The sequence below is a fragment of the Microcebus murinus genome, chromosome 16, assembly GCF_040939455.1.
Source record: "Microcebus murinus isolate Inina chromosome 16, M.murinus_Inina_mat1.0, whole genome shotgun sequence".
In the NCBI taxonomy this organism is placed as follows: domain Eukaryota; kingdom Metazoa; phylum Chordata; class Mammalia; order Primates; family Cheirogaleidae; genus Microcebus; species Microcebus murinus.
In genome coordinates, this window is record NC_134119.1 from 71,680,024 (window position 1) to 71,700,965 (window position 20,942).

Consider the following 20,942-nt stretch of genomic DNA (forward strand, 5'->3'; position numbering starts at 1 on the left):
CTACAAATAGGGACAATGATCTTTCTTTAGTTTTGTTATGGAAGGAAAACTGGCATGATTTTGCAATATTACAAATTCAGGATTTTCACATTCTTTAGGGAAGAGATCTCTAGCAAGAGCCTTAAAGAAATGAAAGCACTTTGACAATTTCACTTTTAGAAATGTTTTCTAAGGAAACAGTTAAAGACACATACAAAGATTTAGTTACAAGAGAGACTGTTCTAAAACTGTTATAACAGCAAAAATCTGAAAGAACATAAAATGTCAAAAATGGGAAAGCTTACATAAATTATTGTACATCTATAAAATGGAATCACATTCAACCTTTAAAACAATTTTGTAGGTTAAATATTTGACATAAAACATATTAATGTAATATTAAATTATAAGACAGCACTTGGTATCTCACTCATTTGGATAAAAAGTATTATTAAATATATACCCATTACAGGTATATTATGTATATATAATAACCAGAGAAAATTCCTTGCAGGGCCTTAAGTAACTCTGCATTACCAAGATTATGATTAGGGTTATGAGGGTTCTTTTATTCCTTTGGTTATCTGTATTTTCTAGTTTTTCTATAAAGAATATGGAACTTGATAATGGCAAATACAAGAGAATTTTTTTAGTTGAACCATTTCAAAAGGCAAGAGAGGCCAGGCGTGGTGGCTCATGTCTGTAATCCTAGCACTCTGGGAGGCCGAGGCAGGAGGATTGCTCGAGATCAGGAGTTCGAAACCAGCCTGAGTGAGACCCCCATGTCTACTATAAATAGAAAGAAATTAATTGGCCAAATAAAAATATATATACAAAAAATTAGCCGGGCATGGTGGCACATGCCTGTAGTCCCAGCTACTCAGGAGGCTGAGGCAGGAGGATCACTTGAGCCCAGGAGTTTGAGGTTGCTGTGAGCTAGGCTGACACCACAGCACTCACTGTAGCCCGGGCAACAGAGTGAGACTCTGTCTCAAAAAAAAAAAAAAAAAAAAAGAATATATGCCGTATGATTTCATCCACTTGAAGTTCTAGAATAGCAAAATGACCTTACGGTGTTGAAAGTCAGACAGCTGGTTGCTTCTGGGATGTGTTGAACAGAGGAGGGCAAAAGGGAGCCTTCTGGGTACTGGAAATGTGCTATATGTTGATCTGGGTAAAACAGGTGCATGAAAAGGCCATAAGACTAGTGCACTCTACTTTATGTAAGCTATACATCAAGAAAAAAGTAGATGATTTTTCTTATCAGACCCTTTCTGATAAGGGTCTTGGAGCCAGAATATATGAAGAACTATTTTAACACAATAAATACATAATTCAAAAATGGGCAAAGGATTTGGTTACATATTTCTTCAAAGATATAAAAATGTCTGATAGGCACTTGAAAAGACAGTCAACATCATTAGCCAGCAGGGAAATGTAACTCAGAACCATAATGAGATACCACTGTATATCCCTAGGGTAGCTATAATTAAAAAGACAGATAACAAATGTTGACAAGGATGGAGATCAGAACCCTGACACATCGCTGGTGAGAATGCAAAAGGGTGAAGCAACTTTGAAAAATGGTTTGGCAGTTTCCCAAGGCTAAATGCAGAGCTACCATACAACCCAGCAATTCTACTCCTGTGTACATACCTGAGAACTGAAAATACACATTCACACAAAGACCTGTATACCAATGTTTGTACTGTGGATATTTAAACTTCATATTTTCCTGCTGCCTCAACATCCCCTCAAACAGGCTGTGAGCACCCCACCCAGGTGGCCAGGTGACCAGTGTGACAAGGCTCCCTGCCCTAAACTGCAGCTCTTCTCCCCAAGCCCAGGCTAGAGACTCCACCCCAGTTCCAGGCAACCCACCTAAACTGAAAAGCTGCTTGGGTGACCCATAGGGCCTGAGTCTACTGGTAACAACGCCAGCAGCAAAGAAACCCACAAAGCGGCAGTGTCGGCATAGCCTAATTGAACAGCGGCTGTGGCACAGGCTCCTGCTTGGAGTGTCCATGTTGTCTGTGTAGACATGGCCGGGACTCTTGTTTGGAATGTCCCTCTTGTTGGTGTCAATGCTGGAACCAGCCCCAGGCCTGGCGCTGCCAGCCAGAACTGCAGGGTGGGTGCTGAGGCACAGTAAATAGCCACCATGTGGCCTGACGCAGGGAACTGCTGGACTCCAGCCTGTTACTCAAGATTACTCAAAGGAAGGGTAATTTTCCCACCAATTCTCTTTTCTGTAGTCCTATTTGGCCAGTCTTAAAGGTTTCCACTGGCTGGGCATAGTGGCTCACGCCTGTAATCCTAGCACTCTGGGAGGCCGAGGCAGGCAGATCACTCCAGGTCAGGAGTTCGAGACCAGCCTGAGCAAGAGTGAGACCCCGTCTCTACTATAAATAGAAAGAAATTAATTGGCCAACAAATATATATAGAAAAAATTAGCCAGACATGGTGGTGCATGCCTGTAGTCCAAGCTACTCGGGAGGCTGAGGCAGAAGGATTGCTTGAGCCCAGCAGTTTGAGGTTGCCGTTAGGCTGACGTCATGGCACCCTAGCCTGGGCAACACAGTGAGACCCTGTAAATAATAAATGTTTCCACCACTGAGGGGTGCTATTGATCACTGAGATCTCCTGCATTTTCATGTTTCTATCTTGAATGATTTTTCTTCTGCCTAGAAAACTACATTTAGTATTTATTTTAGTGCAGTTCCATGGTTAACAACTTTCACTTTGGTTTGTGTGAATATGTCTTTATTTCATCTTCATTTCTAAAGAATTTTTTTGAAAGAGAGGTTTATTAATTTGCCAATATCCCCTTTGAAGGATTTTTTTTGACTGGTAAAAAATACTAACTTGGCATTTCTTTTCCTTTAGCACTTTGACAATATCATTCCATTGCCTTCTGACTTCCATCCTTTTCCTTGTGAAATCATAGAGTTGTTTCTTTGAAGTTAATCTTTTTTTTTCCCTTCGGCTGTTTGCAAGGTGATCTCATTGCTTTAGTTTTTAGACACTTGTCCATGATCTGACTTGTTAGGGTTTTCTTTGATTTGTTACTTGCTATAATTGATTTGCAGTCTTTCATCACTTTGGAGAAATTTCCAGTCATTACCTCATCAACTATTGCTTTATTAGAGCAGGGGTCATTAGATATTCAAGTTTGGATGTTGTCTTCAGAGCCCTCTTGTTCTGAAGATGAAGGCTAGCCCTGCTTGTGGGGCCCACCTCAGAGACCTTCAACTTTTCCAATTTCACCATAATCTCTTTCACACACTGCCATTATTTTCAGAGACACAAGGCCCCTCTCCTTCCTAAGCCAAGATTCCATTCTCCATTGGTGATGCCAACCCTCCTTGTCTTGTGTTCTAAACTACCAGCCTCCACTTTGTCTATTGTGCTGATCTCTCTCTTCACGGGCCAATCTTTCTATAGAATATCATCTTTCTGTGTATTTTACTCCTTTTCTTCCATTCTTATTGCTACATGTTTCCTTGATATATCCTCCAATGCTTATCGAATTATATATTTATTCATTGTTCATCTATCTTCGCCAAACTTTCAACCGCATGGAAGCAAGGGTATTCTGTCACTCCCGTGCCCCAGTGCCTCACACAATGCCTGGCACATAGCACACATCTGCCAGTGTCTGCTGAATGAACAAATGAGTAAATTCTGTCTGTTCCCCAGACTGAGGAGTAGCTCTGCTCCTCCTAGAAGTTCCTGATGAGGTTTGTCTCATGTGGGTGGAATGGCTGTGGAGGGAAAGTAGTGGCCAATAGCATAGGATGGGGAAGGGAGGGTGACTGGTCAGGAAAAAAGATTCCAGTGTTTGGGGCCATGTGGCTAATGGAGGAAGTAGTAGGCTAGAACTGAAGCTGGCTGAGTCCACCAGGCAAGGCACAGAGTTTGCTTCCCACTCTCTCTCCCTCTGCTCCATGTTTTCTCTTTAGTCTGTTTTGGGCCCCAGGCCTTGCTCCTTATTCTCTCTCTCCCCCCCTTTCTTCTTGTTCTCCAGCTTAGGCCCACCTCATCCTTTGCTGCCTCTATAGCATATAGTCCAAAATGCAGGACTGAATGCTCATCTCTTTTATTGAATGAAACCTGAGTCTCATGTTCTGAATTGAAAGGCAAGCCCATGTTTTCTTCTCTAAGAAAAAAAATGTTTCGGAGCATTGGAAATAGCCAGTGGTTTCACTGTTAGTTTCTGGTCATGGAGAGAAACAAGCAGTGGCTGCATCCCCCGGAAGGCACTCCCTAACTCCCTGGTCTGACTGGTGCCTCCTCTGGTGCTCCCACCACATCTGTTCATGCCTTTGTTGTGGCCCTGACACGCTGAACTGCCCTCACTGATGCACCCACACCTTGCTGTGAGACTGTGAATCCTTTAGGGCACCCACAGAGTCTGGCACAGAGCTCCACATACACCAGCCCTTCACAAGGGTCTGCTGAATGAATGCATCGGTGAATGTACAAGTGCACGTGCTCAAGTTTCCAACACACTCTTCCTGTCATGCGAATCAAATCTAGATGCTCATATCCCACAGTTCACCTGTTTCTTTTCTTCACTTGTACATGCACCCAAGTTGCAGTCCTGAGAGGAAATCGCTGCCCAGTGTCATTACCTACAGATCATTACTGTCCTCAGAGCTGGTTTCTGAAAGAGCCTGGAATTCACTACCCTCCCCAACCCATGTACATCCCCTTGACTATTTCTATTATCAGTGAATCATGCTAGAACACACTCCACTTATGGCTGAGTGATCTCATTCCCATGAATGTACTAGAAATGAAGAGGTTCAGAGTTAGGATGATTGTGAATAACTGGGGCTATCTATAACATGACCTTAAAAGACTTGCTTACGTGCATTTATGTGTCATGTTAATTATGGAAGACTTCCTATCTATCCTCCATTTGAGGTGTTCTTACCTAGCAGTGGTGAGGCAATGGAAGGTTCATTGAGGCATCAAGTAGTCATATGGCAGTCCCCATCCAGTTGACACCAAGGTCCCAAAAGAATGAGCTCATCGCCTCCCAAGTCCATCTGGCTTATTTACTGGACCAGGAAAACATCCAGCAAATATATCAAAGCAGGGACAACACCAGAGTGGAAGTTCTTAAGCAAGGAGGTTTGTTATTTATCCCAAGTCCAGAAGACTTTCTCCCATTGTTTCCTCCATCTGCTCTAAATAAATCTACCCCCAAGTACTTCCCTTTGACCTGGGCTGCCCTTTGTAGACCCTATTAGGACCCTTCTATTATCTTGTCATAACATGGAAAGATTATTATAGAGTGAGTTTGGTGCTTTGGGAATAACCCTAATGCTAGTTTGGTCATTTTGTCCAACAGACATTTGGTCAGAATTGGCTGGGCACGGTGGATCGCATCTGTAATCTGAGCACTCTGGCAGGAGAATCACTTGAGCTCAGGAGTTTGAGACCAGCCTGAGCAAGAGTGAGACCCTGTCTCTACTAAAAATAGGAAAAATTAGCCAGGCAACTAAAAACAGAAACAAAATACTAGCCAGGCATGGTGGAGAGCACCTGTAGCCTGAGGCAACAGGATCACATGAGCCCTGGAGTTTGAGGTTGCTGTGAACTAGGCTGACGCCACGGCACTCTAGCCTGGGCAACTGAGCTCTGCTGTTGGAGGGTCCCTGTTATTGGTGTAGATGTGTGGCCTGTCTCAAAAAAAAAGAAAAAAGAAAAAAAAAAAGAACCTTATGTGTGCCAGGTCTGGGAATATAGCAGTGAACAAGTAAAAAACCCTGTCTTCCTGGAGCTTTTACCTAGTAAGAGTGATACAGGCAATAAAAAGAAACATAATGAATAGCTGATTAGTTAGTGTACTTGAAGCTTGTATGCGTTAGCAGTAAAATAGAAAAGTGGAACAGCATAAAGGGATCTGCAATTCTAAATAGATGCCCCTTGACCTTGAACCTGCCGGTGCTCTGTGCTGCTCCTGTGGAGAAGCTGAAAGAGTAAGGTGTGATGGGGTGTGATCCCAAGTGCCTCTCCACAGACCTCATGTGAAGACAATCCACTTACAGAGAATTCACAACTGAGATTCAAATTCTAGTTCCTACGTGCAAACACCTACCTAAGGTAAGCCTAGGCATAACTTAAGAGGCAGAAGCAGGGAATATGAGAAACTTCAAGAAAGCCCCAGGGTTGATACCTGAATTGAACTAGTATGCTGGGTGGGTGACTGGGGCAGGAGGCAGCACAGCTCAATTGCAAGAGAAAATAAAAAGGGAACTGCCAGAGTTTGCTCTTGCTTCTCCCCTGCCTTTTCCTTGGAAGTGTCTGTCCCCAAATCTGCAGTGACCCAATCTCTGGTCCAAGCATCCTAAGTGAAATGAAGGCAGCATAGTGGCTGAGAGACAGGTGGGAACAACTTTACCTCAGGCACATGTTCCACCACTCTGCTTCCCCAAAGTTCAAGGCCAATGAACCACATTCCAGGTTATCTTGTGGGATGAGGACTCATCAACTGGCTTTCTGGTGCTTGGAACTTCCAACCCTAAGATCCATCCCTCAACCCCTGAACTAATGGGGCTTATGTCATATGTATGCATAACACCTGAGAAGAGGAGCTGATGGCCCCAAGGGAAATGCACTCACTGGCCAAGGCAATAAGTGATTTTCTGACCATAACTATCTCAAAAGAAAAATAACACATGGCATTACAGATCCCATCAGAAGCAAATATATTAGAACAGATGGACCAAAATTTAAAATTAGTTTTAAATAACTTAAGAGATAAGGCACAGCACTGGCAATAAGACATGAGAATAAAAAAACATAAAACAGAACCAAATAGAAATATTAGATATGTAAAACAACTGTTGGGATAAAAATCCAACAGAGGAAATAAATAGTAAAATGGATACAGGTATGGAACAGATTAGCAAACTGGAAGAGCAGACTGAGGAAACACCCACACAAAAGGAAGAGATAAAGGAAAAGGAATTGGAAAACAAAAGAAATGCTAAGAGATATGAATAGAAATTTAATAAGAAAAAGAAAGAAATAGACATGCTAACATCCAAATAACAAGCCTAAAAAGGAGAAACTTTTAAAATGGAAAAGGACATACAAGTACACAGATGGGCCTAGGGGAAAAAAAAGAATAAAATAAAATAGTATAAATATAAAATTAAAAAAAAATAAAATAAAATGGAAAGGACAAAAATATTAAAAAATAAGAGATAAACTTCACAGAATGTAAAACAGATTAAAAAGGCCAGGCACGGTGGCTCATGCCTGAAATCCTAGCACTTTGGGAGGCTAAGGCAGGAAGAATGCTCACAGTCAGGAGTTCAAGACCAGCCTGAGCAAGAGCAAGACCATCTCTATTAAAAATAGAAAGAAATTAGCCAGACAACTAAAAATATGTATAGAAAAAATTAGTTCAGCATGGTAGCGCATGCCTGTAGTCTCAGGTACTTGGGAAGCTGAGGCAGGATCGCTTGAGCCCAGGAGTTTGCGGTTGCTATGAGCTAGGCTGACTCCATGGCACTCTAGCCCAGGTAACAGAGCAAGACTTTGTCTCAAAAAAAAAAACAAAAAAAAAAAACCAAATTAAAGATATCAGTTCAAAAGGCCCATAGACAGTATTTTATAAAGTTAAATATACACTTACCAAACCATCTGGCTATTTCACTCTTAGGTTTTTACCCAAGATAAAGGAAAACTTGCATATACAAAAAACCATATAGAAGAATGTCCATAGCAACTATATTCATAATAGCCAAGAACTGGAAACAACATAATGTCCATCAATAGGCAAATATAATAAGTAATTGTAACTCACCTACCCAGTGAAATGCTACTCAGCAAAAAAAGAGCAAACCACTGGTATGTGCTTCATGGATGAGCCTCAAAAATATACTGTTGAGCAAAAGAATCCAGATACAAAAGGCACTATATGAGTAGAATGCTGTATGACTCTATTTACATAAACAGTTTAAAAAGACAATTCTAACATACAGTGTCAGGCAGCAGATAAGTGGTTTCCCAGAGCTCAGAGAGGTGGAAGTGTTCTCTATTTTTATTATAGTGGTGGTTAATAAGGCTGTAGACATTTTTCAAAATTCACCAATTGCAGCCTTAAAAGAAGTCATCATGATGCATACTGGTGATGTTTAAAGCCTGGGTGAGATCACCAAGAAAGTGCAAGATAAGAAATGGGCACTCTAACATTAAGAGAAGTGAGGAGGAAACAGCAAAGGCAGCCAGAGGTGAAGGCCAGAAGAGCAGCAGGAAAACTGAGAGGTGCCCTGAAAGCCAAGTGAAGAACATGTTTCAAGGAAGTGATCCGGTGTCTAAAAAGCTGCTGATAAAGGAAGAAAACTGAGAATTGAACACTGGATTAAGCAATGTGGTCATGTGACAGTGAGATGGGTTTGAAGTGGCTCAAAAAAAAAATGGAAAAAAAAAACAAAAACAAAAAACAGCAGAGACAGCACAGACAGACAACTTTTGAGAAATTTTGCTAAAGTGAAGCAGAGAAATGATGCACAAGCCAAAAGGGGATGCAGTATCAAGAGTTCTTTCGTCTTACAAATATGTTTGCATGTTGATAAGAATCATCCAGTACATAGAAAAAAACTAATGATGAAGGAGATGAGGGAGCTTCACTGGAGTGATGTCCTGGAGTAGCTGGGTGGCTACGGGCACAGGGACCAGCCAGCTGACATACAGGTACTGACACTGCCAAAGGGGATAGAGGTGGAGGGATGTTATGGAAGGCCTCTGCTGATTGCTTCTATTTTCTCAAGGAAATAGGAACCAAAATCATCAGCTGGGACTTTGCATGAAGGAAGGTTCAGTCCGAGGATTGTTAGAATCTAGGCATTAGTAATTTAGCTCAGGAAGGGATGATTAAAATGCATTGGTGGTTTCCAAATTGAAACGGAATCGCAAACGCATTACCAACCAGATTACGGGCAGCAGCCGAGAGAGACCAGTCACAAAACTTAATTTCTAATTTTCCATGAATACTTTTCTAGAAAGCACATTAGTAGCCCTTTGAAGTGACTAGAACTTTTCATTACACTGCCTTGCAATCCAAACAGTGGCAATTTCTTCCCTCATCTGTGAGTGAATGTGTGTATGTAAATGTATGTGTGTGTATATATATGTATTAAAAAGTGTATATAGAAGTTTGAAAAAAAAATGCATTGGTGGAAGGGTTCGTCACTGGTGGGATGGTTCTAGGGATCATAATGGGAGTGGCTGTGGGAAGGTGTTGAGCAAAACTATCAGCATAGAGGAAGTCAGAGAACAGTTAAGACTGGGACACTGGAATCAGAAAGTATTATGATGGGGATGGTCTTAGATGCAGCGGCACAGGAGCTGAAATCTTTTGAGATATGCAGATGAGCAACACATGGTAGATCACTGCAGTTAGAAACAGTAGGTGATCATCTCATGACCCCAAAGACTGGAGCTGAGTTTTAGAGAGAAGCGATAGGAAACAGTCTGAAAGCAGAGAAGAGAGGGAGAAAAAGCAGTCAGTCTTGGAAAGGAAACAATGTACATAGCCATACAAATGTTAGAATACAGGAAACAGAGGACCTGGTCATCCTGGCCATATGAGAACACTGAAACCAGCCTTATAGTTTACTGTCATATAAGGCTGTATGTGACAGGCAGTAGGGTAGGAAGAACCAGAAGTCTGAGACTTTCTTTTGTCTCATGGATGTGGGCAGAGCCACAGGAGGTCATTTTAGAAATATTTCTTTTAAAGATAATAAGCTTGTTAATAAGGTTAAAAAATAAGTTAACAGGATGCTTGTGGAATATTACATATAATTTATGAAATCCTTTGGAATCCCTAAATCAGAGAATTTAGATTCACTTTGGGTATTAGAATATAATATCCATATCATATAGGCATTACAATTCTAGATACATCATGCTGCTGTCTCTTCAATATTGCTAACTCTGTTCTCTCCTAGGGTCTTTGCACATATCACATAAGACATCCATCAATAGCCTTAATTTGCTCCTACAACATTCATTCAGTGACCACCAATGGCATCAGTTCCTGAAAGGTAAGGAATCAAACAGGAGTCAGAGGGTGAACACAGCCTCCCTGTGACACCAGTAAATCATCATTTCTCAATCATTGGGGAGTCATGGACCCCTTGAAAATTGGAAGAACCTCATGTACTCCAGATTTCTATTCAACACTCTTGAAGCCTATCTAGGAAGGATCTTTGGCCCCTAGTTAGAGACCCACTCCAGGGAAAATACAGGACATATTTATGAATTGGACAGAAGCCACCTGAGTTCTCTGATCCATCTTACCCTTTTTCTCCTGTGAATACTCAGAGACTTCCTCACTCTAGGTGAACTGGCTAGCTCCCTTCTCTTCTCCTCTCCCCTATCAAGCAATCTTTTCATCTGGAGAAGATAAAGAAAAATTGAACAATGAATTCAAGGGAGACCTTGAGAAATGGTGCTCCAACATGCAGTTGTATCTGTATAAAAAAATAAACACCCCTGCCCTCTACTTTATCAGGGGCATTCTAAACCCATCAAGAGGCTTGCACAGACCTCCATTGAGTCCTTCTCCAAGCCCTGTAATCCTCAGGGCTGTGGGCAGTGAAATCCTAGGGAATTCAGGTCCTCCCAAATGCAGTGATTCTAAATGTCCAATCCAGACTTCTTCATATTCCAAAAAGACCTTAACTTTTGTGTTACCATAAGTCTTTCAGGACAGAGGGACCAGTTAACTTAATTTCTCATTGTTTAGGATTTTCTTTTTATTATCAAATCTCTACTACAAAAACACTGAACAGAAGGAAAAAGTAAGGACAAAAATCACTGCAGAGGCAGCATAACATAGTGGTTAAAAACATGAAACTCTGGAGCTGAACATTCTCAGCTCCACTCCTTACTAGCTGAGGTCCTTGATCAGATTCTCAATACCTCTGCTTCAGTTTCCTCATTATTAAAGTGGGATAGTAATGTGTCTATCTCATAGAGTTAAGGGACTTAAGCTAATACTTGGAAAGCATTTAAAACAAGGCCTATCACATGATGAGTGCTATGTGAATTTGTGAAACTTAAAAAAAAAAAAACCCTAAATTAACTGGGTTAATTTCTCCATAGAGCTTTCAGATCTTTATCCATATACCTTTTTTATTTTATTTGAGACAGAGCCTCGCTTTGTTGCCCAGGCTAGAGTGAGTGCCGTGGCATCAGCCTAGCTCACAGCAACCTCCAACTCCTGGGCTCAAGCGATCCTCCTGCCTCAGCCTCCCGAGTAGCTGGGACTACAGGCATGTGCCACCATGCCCGGCTAATTTCTTTTCTATATATATTAGTTGGCCAATTAATTTCTTTCTATTTATAGTAGAGACGGGGTCTCGCTCTTGCTCAGGCTGGTTTCGAACTCCTGACCTCGAGCAATCCGCCCGCCTCAGCCTCCCAGAGTGCTAGGATTACAGGCGTGAGCCACCGGCGACCAGCCTTATATACTTTTTTAGATCTGTTATAGCAAATATGTATATACAATTCTGTGTTCTTTATTTCTTCATGTAATGTGTACTGATGCAGTATCCATAATTATAATTTATAGTGACTGCCTAAAACAAATTACAAAGTAATTGCCTAACAATGCAGTGAATAAACAATGGACACTGACACACTGGGTTATCAGGTATCACCTTTTGCTCCAATGTCAGTCTCATACCTATAGGTGATAACTTTTCCACCATTAGTAATCTCATTTACTAATCTTTTCTAAGGTTAATCTTGATCAACAGTAAATGCACCATTCAATACTATTCTTTACTTAAATTCAGATTTAGTATTTCGTATTCTATTCCTTAAAGGGCACCTAGATTCTTCCCTTTTAGTAGCAAAATCTATAATTATGCACAAAATGTTATTGTAAAGTTTTCCAATCAATACTCAAGCGTGATGAAAAAGTGTATTTCCAGTCAAAACACTTTTCTCGACATAAGGGTTTTTCCCATTAATTCATGGTGATCTACAAATAGGTGAGAGCTCTTGCTAAAAGACGCCTCATTCCCCACAGTCATGTTCCTCAAGTATATATTCCTAGTGGACCATAAGGGGAGTTTAGAGTTTCCTTCACTGTAATTATTTGATGTTGAATAAGAGCTATGTAAGCACTGAAAGCTTTTCCCTATTCCTTTCATTCATAGGGTATCTTCTAAGATATTTCCTATTAAATAATAAGGGGAGAAGTCTCAATGAAAATTTTCCCCTCTTGATTATTTTTATACGGTTTTTTCAATGTAATATCAAACATACAATAAAAGAAAAACCTCTCATCAATTCAATTCAGTTTCTCTTCGTTGTGATTTCTCTGGTGTTGAAGTAGGGCTGAGTGACCACTAAAGGCTTTTCCACATTCATTGCATATAAAGCGTTTCTCTCCACTATGCATTCTCTGATGAATAATAAGAGAAGAATTCTTACAGAAAGCTTTCTCACAATGATTACATTTGTAGGGCTTTTCTCCAGTATGATTTCTCAAGTGTACAATAAGGGAAGAACTCTCATTAAATGCTTTTCCACATTCATTACACCTGTATGGTTTCTCTCCAGTATGAGTTCTCCGGTGTGCAATAAGGTGAGAGCTACAGTTAAAAGATCTTTCACACTGATTACATTTATAGGGCTTCTCACCAGTGTGAATTCTCCGATGAGCAACAAGGTGACAGCTCTGACTGAAGGATTTTCCACATTTATTGCATTCATAGGGCTTTTCTCCAGTATGAGTCCTTTGATGCCTAACAAGGTGAGCCATCTGGCTACAAGATTTTCCACATTTATTACATTCATAGGGCTTAATTCCAGAATGAATTATTTCATGTTTAGTGAGGGCTGAGCGTTCTCTGAACGCTTTGCCACATTCCTGACAATTATAGGGTTTCTCTCCCGTGTGAGTTCTCTGATGGGCAATAAGATGGGAGCTCCAGCTAAAGGATTTTCCACATTCAGTACATTTATATGGTTTTGCTCCAGAGTGAGTTCGTTCATGTTTAGTAAGGGCTGAGTAATCTCTAAAAGCCTTTTCACATTCATCACATTTAAAGGGTTTCTCTCCAGTATGCATTCTCATATGGGCAATAAGATGGGAGCTCCAGCTGAAAGATTTCCCACATTCAGTACATTCAAAGGGTTTCTCTCCAGTATGAGTTCTCTGATGTCCAATAAGATGGGAGTTCCAGTTGAAAGATTTCCCACATTCATTACATACATAAGGTTTTTCTCCTGTATGAATTCTCTTATGTACAATAAGATGAGAATTCCAGCTGAAGGCTTTTCCACATTTATTACATTCATAGGGTTTTATTCCAGTGTGAGTCCGTTCATGCTTAGTAAGGGCTGAACGATTCCTAAACACTTTTCCACATTTCTCACATTCATAGGGTTTCTCTCCAGTATGAGTTTTCTTATGTTGAATAAGGTAAGAGCTCCAAATGAAAGACGTACCACATTCATTATATTCACAGGGTTTCTCTGCAGTGTAAGCACTTGTATGTTGAGTAAGGAATGAGTCATATCCAAAAACTTTTTCCCACTCATTGCATTTATATGTTTTCTCTACAGTACCAATTTTTTGATGTTCCATAAAGGATGAGAAGTAAAAGATATTCTCATATTCTTTGTAATCATACTGGTTTCCTCCAATATGCAGTCTTGGATGTTCATTAAATGATGGGCTCTGGTTAAAGATTTGATGGCATTCCTTATATTCATAGAGTTTTTCTCCTGTATGCATTCCTTTATGATCACCAAAATGTATTATATGATTGAAAGATTTAACAGCATCAGTACATCTGAAAAGATTATCTCTGGTTTGCACTCCTATAGGGTCAATAGGTTTAACAGACTGGTAGAAGGCTTTGTCATAATCATTATTTTCACAGGTAATGTTATCTGCATACATTATGGCTGAGTTACATCTCCAATTTTCAGCATGTGTATCAGGCTTATAGAAATGTTCTATCTGAGAAACTCCCTGAGATGGAACAAAGTTTACGTTCTGGCTACACTCTGCCCCAAGTTCAGAGAATTCAGAGCTTCTTTGAGACAGTACTTGCTTTTCCATGAAGACCATTTGCCTCATAGCTGTACTCTGGTTCATGTGATACATTTCTAATTGGTCTTTACATCCCAAAACTTCTAACCTGGAGAACCAAGGATCATTCCATATGTATCTTTCCAACTTCATGCCATGGGATTGTTCTTCCTCAAAAATGCTCTGTGTTGGGATCAATGCTTTGCTTTCAAGATTTCTCACCCATTCTGAAATAGACAGAAAAAAGCTGTGAGAGCATAGAAAAGGCCTTAGAATAGAGAAAGTTGAGATTTATTGTCCATATTATCAAAAAGGCAAGTATGAATTTCTTTTCAAATACACACTTGGAATCCAGAGAAAGATCATAATCAGGAAGAAGAAAATAGTAAAAAGTGAACACTAGTTAACCAGATTACAAAGTGTGTGCTAAAAACTAATAAAACCATATAAAAGTACTTTCCCATGAAGAGGAAGACCAGAATAAGAGTGTGTAGGAAAAAGTTAACTCTACGGGCCTGAGTGGCTCAAAACTTGCACATTCCCAAGATGGCCTGTGTCATGACCGGCCCTTAACCAACTTCTGGGAACCAAGATCTTGGAATATTCTCATAAAAATGTTTTATGTGCTCAATGTTATGAAGCACACTGTGCCAACTTCTCTAGATAGTTTGTGCAAAAAGTGTCATTTATAGAGTGAACACTTGCTTTTCTTCTGGAGCGTCTGGAGTTTCAGTGATTGCAGTCAAGTCACATAAGCACTGTGTCCCTAGATAAGCAACCCCCAATAAATACCCTGGATTCCTAGGCTCAGGCAAGTTTCCTAGCAGACAATATTTCACAACATGTTGTCACAACTCCTTGCAGAAGGAATTAAATGTGCCCTGTGTACCTCTACTAGGAAAGGACTACTTCAAGTTTGCACCAGCTCTAACTCCATGCACCTTCTTCCCTTTAGTGATATTGCTGTGTATCCTTTTATGGTAACAAACCATAATCCTAGGTATTATGAAAAAAAGCTCCACATCTCTAATCATTAGGGAAATGCAAATCAAAACCACAATGAGATATCACCTAACTCCAGTGAGAATCGCTTTTATTCAAAAAATCCCCAAACAGGCCAGGTGTGGTGGTTCATGCCTGTAAACCTAGCACTCTGGGAGGCTGAGGTGGACAGATCACTCAGGGTCAGGAGTTCAGGACCAGCATGAGCAAGAGTGAGACCTCGTCTCTACTAAAAATAGAAAGAAATTAATGGCCAACTAAAAATATATTTAAAAAATTAGCCAGGCATGGTGGTGCATGCCTGTAGTCCCAGCTACTCAGGAGGCTGAGGCAGTAGGATCTCTTGAGCCCAGGAGTTTGAGGTTGCTGTGAGCTAGGCTGACACCATGGCACTCTAGCCTGGACAACAGAGTGAGACTCTTGTCTCAAAAAAAAAAAAAAAAAATCTCTAAACAGACTGGGTGCAGTGGCTCATACCTGTAATACTAGCACTCTGGAAGGCCAAGGCAGGAGGATCACTTAAAGTCAGGAGCTCAAGACCAATTTGAGCAAGAGCAAGACCCTATCTCTACTTAAAATAGAAAAATATTAGTCAGGCAACTAAAAATAGAAAAAATTAGGTGGGCATGATGGTACACGCCTGTAGTCCCAGCTACTCAGGAGGCTGAGGCATAAGGACCACTTGAGCCCAGTAATTTGAGGTTTCAGCGAGCTAGGCTATTGCCACGGCACTCTAGCCCAGGTAACAAAGCGACACTCTGTCTTAAAAAAATTCCAAAACAACAAATGCTGGTGTGGATGCAGAGAGATAGGAACACTTATACACTGTTGGTGGGACTGCCAACTAGTACCTCTAAGGAAAGTAGTATGGAGCCACCTCAAAGACCTACCATTTGATCCAATAATCCCACCATTTGGTATTTACCCAAAGGAAAAAAGGACATGTTATAAAAAAGACACCTGTACCCGAATGTTTATCGCAGCACAATTCACAATTGCAAAGATGTGGAAACAACCCAAGTGTCTATCAATTCATGCATGGATTAATAAAATATGGTATATGTATACCATGGATTACTATTTAGCTTTAAGAAACGATGATATAGCACCTCCTGTATTTTCCTGTATAGAGCTGGAACCCATTCTACTAAGTGAAGTATCTCAAGAATGGAAAAACAAGCACCACATGTACTCACCAGCAAATTGGTATTAATGGATCAACATTATGTTTTTCCAATTAATGGAAAAACATTTATGAGGTGTCAGGCGGGTGGGATGGGGGAGGAGGGGATGGGTATATACAAACACAATGAGTAAGATGTGCAACATTTGGGGGATGTTCAGGCTTGAAGCTCTGGCTCGAGGGGCGAAGGGGGCATGGGCAATATACATAACCTTAATATTTGTACCCCCATAATATGCTGAAATAAAATAAATAAATAAATAAAAATAAAAGTAGACCGACCATTTGATCCAAAATCCCACCATTTGGTATTTACCCAAAGAAAAAAAGGACATTTTATAAAAAAGACACCTGTACCCAAATGTTTATGGTATCACAATTCATAATAGCAAAGATGTGGAAACAACCCAAGTGCCTATTGAGATACATGAGTGGATTAATAAAGTATGTTATACGTATACCATGGAGTACTGTTTAGCCATAAAAAGAAATGGTGAACTAATACCTCTTGTATTAACCTGTATGAAATTGGAGATCATTCTGCTAAGTGAAATATCACAAGAAAGGGAAAGCAAACACCACATGTACTTACCATTAAGTTGGAACTAATTGGATCAACATTTAAGTGCACATATGGAAATAAAGCTCATCAGAAATCAAGCAGGTGGCGGCAGGGTAAGAAGGGATGAGTAAACTCACACCTAATGGGTACAATGCACAATATCTGGGTGATGACACACGTATAACTTTGACTCAAACTGTACAAAAGCAATTTATGTAACCAAAGTGTTTGTATGTTTACTCGTACAAACTCATACCCGTAATACTCTGAACAAAAATTTTTTTTTAATGGTAAATTTATTTTAATCCTTATTCAAAAATGATATTTAAATAAAGCTGTTACTATACCAGATTTAAAAATAAGGAGAAACAATGCTATTATATATGTTCTTAAGCTGTGAAATTTCTCCAGTAATGGAGTAATGTTCAAGGAAATGATATTCAAAAATATAAATTCTTAAACATTAGCTTTTTTCTGTTAAGTCTTTTTCAACTTCTTCAGTTAACAGCAATACTTCGAACATTTTCAACTGTAAACTCTTAGCTTGTAATGTTTTGCTTTTTCCTGTATCTTGAAAATTTCTAAGTGCCATTAAATATATTATCTTCTGTTTCTCCTTAAAGAACTAATGTTCATAACCGGATCATCATCGTCATCCTCATCTGATTCAAAATCAACCCCTTTGGCTGTTTGGCTCTGGGACGTGCGTTTGCTGGAAGATGCGCTTGACCACCTCTGTTCTGTCTTTGAAGTGGTAGGAAAAATGTCATCGTCTTCCACATCTGATTCATCCACCTCGATTACCTCTGAATAATTCTTAGTAGCAACATTTCGTGAGGGCTGCTGTCTTGTAGATTTAAAGACATCTAAAATAGACATATTTCCAGATGTTGACACAGCAGCCTTTGAACTCCTGCTCCGGGTAGTGGTCTCCAGACCTGCGCCTGCTCTTCCTCTTTGAGACTCTCCTCTCGATGTTGAATTCTGCCCTCTTCCTCCTCTTCAACCTCTTCCTCGGCCTCTTCCTCTGTTGGCTGCTGCTGAGATGCTATCATCAGAGTCATTGCCCATCTGTTCTGCTAAATCTATACTCATAAAGTCATCAGCACTGAAAGCAGAAGCAGAGTCCTCTGACTGAGATCTGAGAGCTCGGGCCCTATTCATGGCCTCTCGAACTTCGTCATCTTCTTCATTAGTATTTTTTTGTCTGCTTTCTCTGAAACGACGTACTTCTTCATCAATTTTATCTTCTAGGGCATCAATATGACGTTTTTTAAGAAATTGCTGTGTTTTCTCCAACTGGTATTTCACTAATTCCTCGATAGCATCTTTCTCCTACTTGTCCACAAATTCTTGTACTGCTTCACCCATCCCTCTTTCTGTTAGCAGTGAGAGCTGGACATTCTTCTCTGCAGTATGAAAATACTGTTTTACAAGGTCTTCTACCCTTAGAGTTGTTCCTTCTGAAGGTTTTGTAATAAGCTTCCCAAAGTTGATCTCTTCTTCTGTTTTTTCCTTTTGCTCTCTATGCCTGAAAAAATGGATAATGTCTTTTGGATTAGCTACCCGATCCACAAATTTCTGGCTGAAGCAAAGAACACTGAAAGGTTCAAAACCTCCACTATAGTCCACTCGAAGGCGTATAAGAGGCTTCTCTGGCTGTCGAGAATTCCCCAGACGTTCCCGTTCTGCATTTTCAAGCATTACTGTAATCTTCTCTGAACAGAAGCTTTGTATGGCTTGGGTTACTTTAGGATTATCTGGGTTAAAAATGTCCAGATGATTAGCCAGAACAACATCCTCCATATAAAACTGCCGCACTGTCTGAAGAGGAATTTTCTGCATATTCATCTTCCTCCCTTTAATATGCAGCAAACCAACATGTTTCTTTACAGCTTCTCCTGGAGAAAGAGAAGTAACCACTGAACTTCCAGGTTGTGATATATAAAAGAGTTGTTGTTCATTTTTGGTTGGAGCTATTTTACATTCATGCTCATGGCCCCAAATAACAAGATCAATGAAGTCATCCAAAAATTGTTCTGGAATAAAGTTAGTGCTTCCATGTTTACTCCTGTTCTGATGAATCACAAATAAGTTAAACCAAGAGTTCTCATATTCTTTTGGTCTCAACATTGTTACTTTTTTATTGACAAACATTCGATAGAGCCTTTCATCTGGAATGGAGCCTAAACCATACAGTGCAATTTTTGTGCTTCCTTTTTGAAGCAAAACTGGACTAATGTCTATCTTCTCCACAGACATTGAACGTCCAAAGTGATTTACAAATCCAGCACAACTTAAAATATCCAGGGCACAGAGTGCATCTGCCCCCGTGGAATCATCATGATTGCCATGAATACTAAACACTGGAATTGAAATGTTGAGATTGCCATCTTGGTAGTTCACCCATGGAAACTTACTAAAACCAAAGCTGACTGACTGATCACTGATAATTTCAAACTGGACAGGACGATCACCTATACAGTATTTTCTTAACAGCTCGAGGCAGGTATGTAATGTTTTCCTTGAGGGCTTATTTTCATGAAAAAGATCACCACTTCATTTTCCTAGGCAAGTCTTAAAATTTCATCAAGTGTTACAAATGTATCATTTCCTCTGACTGCATCTTTCTCCATAAATCCAAGATGAATATCCGTTGCAACTAAGATTTTTATTTATTTATTTATTTTTTTGAGACAGAGTCTTGCTTTGTTGCCCAGGCTAGAGTGAGTGCCGTGGCGTCAGCCTAGCTCACAGCAACCTCAAACTCCTGGGCTCAAGCAATTCTCCTGCCTCAGCCTCCCAAGTAGCTGGGACTACAGGCATGCGCCACCATGCCCGGCTAATTTTTTTTTTCTATATATATTAGTTAGCCAATTAATTTTATTTCTATTTATAGTAGAGACGGGGTCTCACTCTTGCTTAGGGTGGTTTCGAACTCCTGGCCTCAAGCAATCCGCCCGCCTCAGCCTCCCAGAGTGCTAGGATTATAGGCGTGAGCCACCGTGCCTGGCCGCAACTAAGATTTTAAATGTATTTTCATCATCAAGTGCATCTGCAGGACTCATTTTTACAGGTAGTCCAGATCCTCTGGGACCAGATTCCTCTCCAAGAACCCCTGGGTCTTGTGTTCAAATATGTCAGAAAGTACACTCGATTCCAAATTCTGGACTCTTCAAAGCCCCACCATCGGGACCCAAGGCCGTCTTCTATCGGGCAAGAAATGGCGGGATTCGTGAGAAGAAAACCAAACAGAACTGCCCGAGCTTGCCTCTGAGAACCAGCTGGTCCATAAAGCTGAATTAGGCGGGATCTGTTTCTCTCACGATACCTTCTCAAAAAAAAATTTTTTTAAATTGTGTCCTAATTTACTTTTGTGTTGAGTGCTTCCTGTTCCCTTATCTTGACAAATGCCCCCCCTAATAAAAAAGAGGGAATGGGGTTAAGAGAGAGTATCACCAAGTGAGGCTTCAAGCCACAATGTTATCTATGATGAAATGCTCTCACATTATTTCCTATTCCAGAATCCAGTCAACCACAGAAGATTAAATACCTCAAAGGGCAAATATCATCATGGTTTAAGGATACCCCTAAAGTTACAATTCTTCTAACCACTAAAGAATCATTTTTTTTTTTTTTTTTAATTTTTTTTTTTTTGAGACAGAGTCTCGCTTTGTTGTCCAGGCTAGAGTGAGTGCCGTGGCATCAGCCTAGCTCACAGCAACCTCAAACTCCTGGGCTCAAGCGATCCTCCTGCCTCAGCCTCCTGAGTAGCTGGGACTACAGGCATGCACCACCATGCCCGGCTAATTTTTTATATATATATCAGTTGGCCAATTAATTTCTTTCTATTTATAGTAGAGACGGGGTCTCGCTCTTGCTCAGGCTGGTTTTGAACTCCTGACCTTGAGCAATCCGCCCGCCTCGGCCTCCCAAGAGCTAGGATTACAGGCGTGAGCCACAGCGCCCGGCCAACAAAATCATTTTTAAAGCAATGATTCAAGAGATGGACTGGAAAGATAGCATAGTGGAATGAAGCAGACATAAGAATTAAGTCTGATAATCTGTATTTAAATACTGGTTCTACCACTATTCTTAGAGGACTTTTCTGAAGATCAATGAATGAGACTTTGAAT

General features: G+C 40.4%; 1 protein-coding gene and 1 pseudogene across 7 annotated transcripts in view; both read right to left on the minus strand.

Annotated features, from left to right (window-relative positions):
- ZNF606 (zinc finger protein 606) overlaps positions 1-20,942 on the minus strand; it is a 55,969-nt gene that overhangs the window by 7,730 nt on the left and 27,297 nt on the right. For 2 of the 7 annotated variants that reach the window (XM_075993312.1, XM_075993311.1), the window contains exon 7: positions 14,169-14,286. The exons of 3 other annotated variants lie outside the window; for them this stretch is intronic. In XM_075993312.1, the coding sequence (XP_075849427.1) occupies positions 14,169-14,286 (118 nt within the window). Of the gene's footprint in view, positions 1-58; positions 14,287-20,942 lie in introns of those variants that run through there. 2 more of the 7 variants (XM_020283423.2, XM_020283421.2) reach the window with 1 other exon arrangement.
- Positions 14,252-19,776, minus strand: LOC142861124 (double-strand break repair protein MRE11 pseudogene; annotated as a pseudogene).